The sequence below is a fragment of the Columba livia genome, chromosome 26 (assembly GCF_036013475.1).
Source record: "Columba livia isolate bColLiv1 breed racing homer chromosome 26, bColLiv1.pat.W.v2, whole genome shotgun sequence".
Taxonomy (NCBI): domain Eukaryota; kingdom Metazoa; phylum Chordata; class Aves; order Columbiformes; family Columbidae; genus Columba; species Columba livia.
In genome coordinates, this window is record NC_088627.1 from 5,018,460 (window position 1) to 5,027,792 (window position 9,333).

A 9,333-nucleotide genomic window follows, 5' to 3' on the forward strand; every position below is an offset into this window, starting at 1 on the left:
CACGTGGGCGCCTGATGACAGCTTTTCTCTTCTGTAGATTTTGGCTTGAGCAAGGAGGCTATAGACCACGAGAAGAAAGCCTATTCCTTCTGCGGGACAGTGGAGTACATGGCGCCAGAGGTGGTGAATCGCCAGGGCCACTCGCACAGTGCAGACTGGTGGTCCTACGGGGTGTTAATGGTGCGTACCCGGTGCCCAGCTGGGACCTGGCTCAGCAGCTGCTGCCGTGGCAGCTCCGAAACCCCCTGCAGTGATTCTGTGTGTCCAGCAGACGCGCTGAGCTGGGGGTGTTCTCCGAGCTCCCCGGAAGGGCTGTGTCCAGAAGCGCAGCCTGCATGGCATGTTCCAGGGCTGGCAGAGCCCCTGCGGCCTGGGGGTGTCCGGGGTGTCCATGCAGATGGTGCCACCATCTGGTGGTTGCTGGATCCAAGGGATCTGCAGGTGCTGCCTCAAACGTGTTCCCATTGCAGACCTTGTGAACCAAGCTCACTCTGAGAAAACATGATGTCTGCCATCTGTTTTTAGAGCTGGGCTTTTGATCCCTCGCGAGCTTTTCGCCAGCTTTGGCGAGCTCCCGGATGAAGGTGCAGTGGGATCTGTGCAACCTTCAGACTTGCTGAGATGTGACCTCCCCTTCTTCTCTTTCTCTCCCAGTTTGAAATGCTGACCGGCTCGCTGCCCTTCCAGGGGAAGGATCGTAAGGAGACGATGACCCTCATCCTCAAGTGAGAGCACAAGTGTGATGGGAGCGGCTGAGGGACCTGGGGGGTTCAGCTGGAGAACAGGAGCTGAGGGGAGACCTTCTGATCTCTGAACTGCCTGAAAGGAGCTTGGAGCCAGGGGGATCGGGCTCTGCTCCCCAGGAACAAGTGCCAGGAGCAGAGGAAACGGCCTCAAGTTGCGCCAGGGGAGGTTGAGGTTGGATTTAGGAACAATTTCTTCCCCAAAGGGCTGTGGGGCATTGGAACAGGCTGCCCAGGGCAGTGCTGGAGTCACCATCCCTGGAGGGTTGGACAGACGGACATGAGGTTCTCAGGACATGGGGCAGGCACAGGGGTGGGGAATGGTTGGACTTGGTGATCTTGAGGGTCTTTCCCAAGCAAAATGATTGAGGAGTTTCTCTTTCATGTATGTATAGGAGATGAGCTTCTGCTCTTTCTCTGAGCATGTTGCAATTTGGGGGTTCTCGCAATTTAATGGCATTATTTGGCAAGCAGTTTTGTCCCAACAGTTAGTTTGAAGGGTGCAGTGTAAATGCCAAACAGATGACTGTACTTTCGGGCGTGGAGGTGCTGCAGTCAGCTTGTGGGTTGACTTCTTTAAACCTGCAACCGATTGCCTAACTTCCTCTGCAGAGCGAAGCTGGGCATGCCGCAGTTCCTGAGCTCTGAAGCACAGAGCCTCCTGCGAGCCCTTTTCAAAAGGAATCCAGCCAACCGATTAGGTAAGACATTTTTTTTGGTTTCTGAGTACACCTGATGCTGCATCGGGGCCTCTCACATCCTCATGGGTCAGCAGCATGTTCCCACTTGTGCTCGGTTAATGGGTTCCCTGTAATACCCTGTGTTGCGTAGACTGGAGTAACCTTTGCTTTGTTGACGGTCCCGATTTAATGCAACACGCTCCACGGGTGCATCTTTCAGGTTCTGGGCCAGATGGGGCAGAAGAGATCAAGCGCCATCCTTTCTACTCGACCATTGACTGGAATGTGAGTATCAGAACTATCAGATCAAACTTTGACACCGCTCACGCCAGTCAGTTCTGCCGGCTGCAGTAACACCGCGGCCGGGACGCTTGCAGGCCAGCTGCCCGTCCTTGTTTCCAGGAATCCTTCCCAAATCTAAAATTCTGTCATGGGAATAACTGTTTTCCACCTGAGTTGCCTGTGTCCTCACCTCAGTTTGAATTGACTCATCTCTCAGCAGTGAGATGCAGGTTTTAACTGGGGTTCGGCACCACGAGGATTGTCTTGCAAAAAGGGGGAAGGAATCGGGGAAGCGTTTCTGGCAAGGAAATGCTTTGTTTTGTACAGAGAAGCAGGATGGCAGCTGAACTGGTGTTTCCCAGTTGCTTCTGGTGAACTCCCAGTTTTACCACATAAATCTGTTTCTTCCCTGTTTTCCCTTACTGGGTAAGGGATTGTGGAGATCAGAGTTCTAATGCTTTTGAGGCACCCAGCAAACTGCCAGACTGATCCTCCAGCAGTGCTAGGAGAGCTTATTTCATAGAATCACAGCACCCAGAATGTCAGGGGTTGAAGGGCCCTGGAAAGCTCATGCAGTGCAATCCCCCCATGGAGCAGGAACACCCAGATGAGGTTACACAGGAAGGTGTCCAGGCGGGTTGGAATGTCTGCACAGAAGGAGACTCCACAACCCCCTGGGCAGCCTGGGCCAGGCTCTGGCACCCTCACCCCAACAAGTTCCTTCTCATATTTCAGTGGAACCTCCTGTGTTCCAGTTTGCACCCATTGCCCCTTGTCCTGTCACTGGTTGTCACCAGAAGAGCCTGGCTCCATCCTCCTGACACTCCCCCTTTCCATACTGATCCCCAGGAATGAGTCCCCCCTCAGTCTCCTCTTGTCCAGCTCCAGAGCCCCAGCTCCCTCAGCCTTTCCTCACACGGGAGATGCTCCACTCCCTTCAGCATCTTGGTGGCTGCGCTGGACTCTCTCCAGCAGTTCCCTGTCCTGCTGGAACTGAGGGGCCACAACTGGACACAATATTCCAGGTGTGGTCTCCCCAGGGCAGAGCAGAGGGGCAGGAGAACCTCTCTGACCTACTGACCACCAATTGTTGCTTCAAGAAGCAATTTTAAAAGGCTGCTTGTGGGAGTGCTGGGATACAAATGTCGTCCTGGGGCATCTCCTCAGGCTGTCCCTGGGGAGATACGTGTCAGCAAAGCCCCAACGGGGATCAGGAGGAGGTGGAAGAGCCTGGCGAGGTAAATTCTTCAGGGATGCTGCTGCTTGATGGGGCCAACCTACACAGAGAACTCTTTTGTTCTTGATTTAATATATGGAAGAACTTGTATTTCTCCACAAACTGCCTCCAAAGCATCCCACTGGCCATGAAGTCTTCCCTCAGACTGCTGAGCTGTAGGTAAATGCTGTCACAGAGCTGTTTGTAATGTCACCAAATCTCTCCTTGGCCTCTCGTTCCTTGCGAAGCCTTTGCGCCTTCCGAGCGTGTACGAGAGCGTTGATCTGCCCGAGCACTTTGGAGCTGCCTTTGTTTTGCAGAAGCTGTACCGCAGGGAAATCAAGCCGCCCTTCAAGCCAGCCGTAGGCCAGCCGGATGACACCTTTTATTTTGACACAGAATTTACGTCGCGTACACCGAAAGGTTGGTACGGATTCACGCAAAGCCCGAGTTGCCTGTGTGGAATGATAGCTGGACGGCTTCCCGCTGGTTTGCTGGTGCCAGCAGGGCAGGTTTGCCTCCAGATGGCTGCAGCACCGAGGAGGTACCCCAGCAACCAAAATGTAGGGTGGTTCTTGTCTTGAACAACCTAAAGAGGAACCACAGCTCCTGGGGAGCGAGGGGAAGGCTGCTGGCCACCAAAGGCTAACCCGCTCCAAGTTGTCTCTGTCCTGCTGTTGCAGATTCCCCCGGCATCCCCCCGAGCGCCGGGGCCCATCAGCTCTTCCGAGGCTTCAGTTTTGTGGCGACCGGGTTGATGGAGGATGGGAAGGTGAAGCCTGCCCAGTCACCTCTGCATTCGGTGGTGCAGGTAAAGCGCGGGGACGGAGGAGCAGCGGTTTGAAGCCGCAGTGACGCTCCAGCGTGGGGCTGCGGGATCTCGGTACCATCTGGAGCAGAGTTAACAGGCCGCCTGAGGCAGCGTCATCCTGTTTCTAATTCCTGCACCCTGTTCTTTCATTTCTATTAACTGTCGCGTGCAGGGGTCGGCAGGGCAACGCGAGTCTGGTTGCTTTCAGCTCCCCAGGTGGACCCATGCGAATGCGCACGGCTTGATAAGTGTCACCGAAATGCACCACGCTAGGTGCGGATAACGTCAGCACACTGACCTCCACCTGCCTTGTTCTCCTCTGCTCCCTGTCCCCAGTGGGAGCAGCAGCTGTGGGAAGCACAGACGGTGTCTGTCAGTCGCTCTGCGTTGCAGTTACTGCTCAGGTTGCACAAACCCTTCCCTGAACCCTTCCCAGCTCAGCAACTTTCCGCTCTCCTCTTGCAGCAGCTGCACGGCAAGAACGTCCAGTTCAACGACGGCTACGTGGTGAAGGAGGCGATCGGCGTCGGCTCCTACTCAGTGTGTAAACGCTGCATTCATAAAGCCACCAACATGGAATACGCAGTCAAGGTCTGAGATTTACCATCGGAACTGAACTCCCCTCTTAGATTTCTCTTCATCCCCACAATGACCAAAATAACATCCAGGAATGAAATTGCTTCCCCTGCTTGTGTAGGGACTAAAGGAGTGATTTCTGTGCTGCTGGGCATGTAACTGCACAAGCTTTCTTGTCTAGGAGTAGCGGGGAAGCAGCGTTCCCGGCCAGGGAGGGGACTGTATCTCACCTCTCTTTGCAGAGCTGTGCCAGCTCTTAACAAATAAGCCAGACATAAAACTTTGGGATTTGGGGATGCAGAACTGATGAAGCAATCAGGGGATTTCTAGAGCTTATTGCTGAAGAGGGCAGGGGACAGGGAGCGGCGATGGCACAGGGTCTTTGCAGAGCTCAGCTCGTTTGCTTTGTCCTGTTCCCTTTCCCTCTCCATTGTGGCTGATGCTCGTCCCTGATCTTGCAGGTTATCGACAAGAGCAAGCGAGACCCGTCTGAGGAAATAGAAATCCTCCTGCGATACGGGCAGCATCCAAACATCATCACCTTGAAAGATGTGAGTGTAGCTTGAATCACTTCCCTGGATTTTGGTTTAGGAAGTGCAAACTGGTCTACAGGGTGGGCGAGTGCAGCTGCAGCGCCCAGTGGCACCACTCAGTGCGTCACTCTGGGCTGGGACGGCATCCCCACAGCCCCTGATTCCTGTCTGCTGCTCGGTGCTACAAGTACCACGGGGAAGCTCTGGAAGCGCGTTTGGGTTAACCCCTCTGCGTTTGCTTTGGTAGGTGTATGATGACGGGAAGTACGTGTATCTGGTGACTGAGCTGATGCGGGGAGGGGAGCTACTCGATAAAATCCTCAGACAGAAATTCTTCTCAGAGAGGGAGGCCAGTTCGGTCCTGCACACGATCTGTAAAACGGTGGAATATCTGCATTCCCAAGGGGTGAGTGTGGTCACATCATTTTCCTGGGAAGCTGTCTGGCATTGCACCACTCTCCCTCTCCTCCTGGGAGTAACTCTACCTGCCAGGACTACTATTTCTTGCTGGTGTTGCTGTCTTGGCAAACCAGATGTGGGGCCGGAGCAGGGGCTGAGAGTCCTGATGCAGCTTCAGACCTTTGTTTTCCTGGGGTACGAGAACGGCCCTTTCTCTGCTCCACAGGTGGTTCACAGGGACTTGAAACCCAGCAATATTCTCTATGTGGATGAGTCAGGAAACCCCGAAAGCATTCGCATTTGTGACTTTGGCTTTGCCAAGCAGCTGAGGGCTGAGAACGGCCTTCTCATGACTCCTTGTTACACAGCAAACTTCGTGGCACCCGAGGTAAGCGCCTGCTTGACCTGAGACCCTTCGGTAGCTCTCGTGTCCCTCCACAGCCTGTGCTCTCATTTCCAACTTCCATTCTACCCTAGAAGAGGTAATTACAGAAATACCACTTGTCATAATGAACAAATAGGGGATCTCAAGTGCGGTTACTGTGCAGTCCAACTTGTACTGTCCTGATAAGGGGCTCTGCCTTAAGGTGGTGAGACTTTAAAACCCCAGGGATTTTCTAGGCTGCTTCTCTTCCTGACGAACTGACCTGTTAAAACAGGTGGGATGATTTTCTTGGTGTGGAAGGAAGAAGAGCCAGCGTGCCATGGGGCATGCGCGCGGTGTCACCGCACGGGAACGTGGCTTCTGTCTCACTTCTCATTTTGATGTGCCTGGGCAGTTTCTCTGTTCCATGAATCCAAAATCTGATGTGAATCCCCATCTTTAGTCCAAGACTTTGCTGTTCAGCAGGGCTCTTGGAGCTTTGCCTGCAGACCGCACACAGGGCTCAAGCTGCTTCTCACGAGCTGAAATGAGCTCAACGAGCTCTTTGAAATGAGCTCAATGAGCTCTTTTTCTTTCCTTTGCCTGTTGTGTTCAGGTACTAAAACGCCAAGGCTACGATGAGGGCTGCGACATCTGGAGCCTGGGGGTTCTCCTGTATACGATGCTGGCGGGGTAAGTGCCGCTGTCTCGCTGGAAGGTGACGTCTGGAGCTGTGACCACCTCAGCCGGACCTGGTGGCCTCGGTCCCTGGCTGGGTTACAGGATGGGAAATGAAACGCTCTCTCTTCTCTCCTCAGCTGCACCCCATTTGCAAACGGTCCCAGTGACACTCCAGAAGAGATCCTGTCCCGGATAGGCGGCGGGAAGTTCTCCGTCAGTGGGGGCAATTGGGACACTATTTCTGACATGGCCAAGGTGCGGTTTGATATTCGTCTGCGTTACGTTAAAGGGTTGAGGTCAAGCATGGCCAGTTCTGTGAGACAAGTTCAAGGCAGGTTGGGGAGGGAGGAGAGAGGAGAAAACCAGCAGTGTAGCTGCTCCTAGGTGTACTGAACTAGTATTCTATACAAAAAGGGATTGATGTCTGGGGACTCTAAACTTGGCCATTGAATTTAAATCCTGATTTGGGGATGTACAGGTGGTATTTCTGCATTTGAAGTGTGAAATCTTCTAAAGTCTAACTTTCTAAATGATGTCCTTAGGATCTGGTATCAAAGATGCTTCACGTAGATCCTCACCAGCGTCTAACGGCCAAGCAGGTCCTGCAGCACCCCTGGATAACCCACAAGGACAGCTTACCCCAGAGCCAGCTCAATCACCAGGACGTGCAGCTTGTCAAGGTACAAAGTCTGGGCTGGGCCTTCAGCTGGTTCCTGGTGTCCCTGGGCACAGGTGTCACAGGGCTGTGCTCCGGGCGGGTGACGGGGCTGTGGACCGAGCAGGACGGCAGGTTGGAGCGGGGGGACTGGGGAGGCGATACAGACAAGCTAGCAGAAAAACCTGGGGAGGTTCTTTAACGGCATGTCAGCACGGGAGGGAGATGTAAAGAAAAAGGTAATATGTTTGTGGGCCTGGCTACTCTGGTCTCCCTCTCTGCTCCGCTCTGGTGAGACCCCCTTGCAGTGCTGCGTCCAACCGTGGGCCCCAACATCAGAGGGACATGGAGCTGTTGGAGAGGGGCCAGAGGAGGCCGTGGAGATGCTCGGAGAGCTGGAACAGTTCTGCTGTGGGACAGGCTGAGCGAGTTGGGGTTCAGCCTGGAGAAGACTCCCAGGAGACCTTAGAGCAGCCCCCAGTACCTAACGCAGATCTACAGGACAGATGGAGAGAGACTTTTTACAAAGGCGTGTAGTGACAGGACAAGGGGTGATGGTTTAAACTAAAGGAGGGAGATTCAGGCTGGACATGAGGAGGAATTGTTGCCCTGAGGGTGGTGAGAGCCTGGCCCAGGTTGGGCAGAGAGGGGGTAGATGAACCATCCCTGGAGACATCCCAGGCCAGGCTGGACGGGGCTCTGAGCAACCTGAGCTGGTGAAGATGTCCCTGCTCATGGCAGGGGGACTGGGGGACATTTGAAGGTCCCTTTAACCCAAACTATCCTATGACTCAACAATCTCGTAAAGCCATGTTTCTGAAATAACTCTTCCACACCTAAACAAGTTCTCTCGCGCCTTCTCTCCAAGGGGGCGATGGCCGCCACGTACTCCGCCCTGAACAGCTCCAAGCCGAGCCCGCAGCTGAAGCCCATCGAGTCCTCCATCCTGGCACAGCGGCGGGTGAAGAAGCTCCCATCCACCACGCTGTGAGGCCGGGGGGGCGGCAGCCGCGCGGTGCAGCCGCACAGACTTGGCACATCTGCCCGACACGGGGACGGGAGGTCGGGCGGTCGATGCCAGCACAGGAGCTCCCTCGAGGACGACGTCTCAAAAGGCCACGTGCCTTTGTGTTGCTGACAGACCGGCTCCTCCTCGCGTGGACTGATCTTTGCTGAGAGAACTCCACTGTAAAACCTTTTTTGAAGTGTAAATTGTTGATTTTTAAAGACATCCATCTGTGTATATGAGAACTAGAGTGTATAACATGTCAAGAGGCACTAAAAAGCAGCTCTGATTCACCCTTTCCTGTGTAGGGCCAGAGATTTGTTGTAGCTACATCATTTCTTAGGAGCGATCCTCTCCAACACCATCGCAGCTGGAGGACTGTGGAATGTTCGGGGTTTAGGCTCTGGGGTTTTTCCTCCCTTGAACCTTTGGGATCCCATCCCACAGTCAGCCCTGCAGCCTCTTGGTCGGCAGCACCCGTGTTTGTGAAGAACTTCCCTCCCCTTCGCTCCCTGTGTGTGTTCAGAGTGTAAATTGGTTTTTCAGGCTCCGTTTCCTCCCCAGCGCAGCCGGCAGGACTCCAAACAGAATAAACCAGGCGTTTTCGGAACGCCCCCGCAGAGGCTGGGCTGGCCGGACACCTGCTGCCTTGGGCTCATTCCTCCCATCGCCGTGTTCTCCCCGTCACTCCGTGGGGACTTTGTCACCTGTGCAGGGGGGATGACAAGGGAACCTTCTTGGCCACGCTGGCTTCACGCCGGCCCTGGCTGCTGCTTTTAGCATTTTGGGGTTTCCTTTCCTTCAGCAGGAACCTATTAAACAAACCATCCTTTTTTTTTTTTAATTTAACTTTATTCTACAGCTGGTAACTCAGGGTTTCTTTCTGAATTGTACAATAAATGTGTCATTCGGTTGATTGGTTTTTTTAATCAACTTTTAGCTGCAGAACAAGCGGCCCCGTCGTTTCCCCAGGTCTCGGGGTGATGACTCTCACCCGCTTCCTGGGAGATCTGCAAAGCTTTTCCACCTGGCCTTGGATGGAAAACCAGCCGTGCTGTAGAAGGGCTGCATATTATGCCACCTTCTCTCAGGTGCAATACCTCATTAATAATTAATTAGAACCAGTTACGGAATAAGGCAGTGATCAGCAGGAAAGGGGCCACGCTGCCGAGGGGAACTTCTTATTCTCAGGACATTTTAGTGCTAAAAGAAACGAGCACTTGGAGGCAAACTGTGCAAGAAATCAATTCCTGACCCGTTCCGGCTTGGGAATGGCTGGAGCTCCCTGGGTGGTTTGTCGGCAGCAGCAGGGGAGCACTGGGGACTCAAATGCAGCAAAGGTTCTGCTGTGAATTCCTGCTGCTTTGGGCTGGGTCTTAAACCGAAC

At 53.9% G+C, this 9,333-nt stretch overlaps 1 protein-coding gene across 7 annotated transcripts in view; it reads left to right on the top strand.

Annotated features, from left to right (window-relative positions):
• The window catches only part of RPS6KA1 (ribosomal protein S6 kinase A1), a 37,414-nt gene extending 28,552 nt beyond the window's left edge, over window positions 1-8,862 (top strand). For all 7 annotated transcript variants that reach the window (XM_065041826.1, XM_065041832.1, XM_065041825.1 and 4 more), the window contains 14 exons: window positions 38-180; window positions 655-725; window positions 1,356-1,444; window positions 1,644-1,708; window positions 3,242-3,344; window positions 3,605-3,732; window positions 4,198-4,323; window positions 4,770-4,859; window positions 5,089-5,247; window positions 5,467-5,628; window positions 6,221-6,297; window positions 6,423-6,540; window positions 6,828-6,965; window positions 7,809-8,862. In XM_065041826.1, the coding sequence (XP_064897898.1) occupies window positions 38-180; window positions 655-725; window positions 1,356-1,444; window positions 1,644-1,708; window positions 3,242-3,344; window positions 3,605-3,732; window positions 4,198-4,323; window positions 4,770-4,859; window positions 5,089-5,247; window positions 5,467-5,628; window positions 6,221-6,297; window positions 6,423-6,540; window positions 6,828-6,965; window positions 7,809-7,931 (1,592 nt within the window). In that variant the 3' untranslated portion in view covers window positions 7,932-8,862. The remainder of the gene's footprint in view (window positions 1-37; window positions 181-654; window positions 726-1,355; window positions 1,445-1,643; window positions 1,709-3,241; window positions 3,345-3,604; window positions 3,733-4,197; window positions 4,324-4,769; window positions 4,860-5,088; window positions 5,248-5,466; window positions 5,629-6,220; window positions 6,298-6,422; window positions 6,541-6,827; window positions 6,966-7,808) is intronic.
• The last annotated feature ends 471 nt before the right edge of the window (window positions 8,863-9,333 follow it).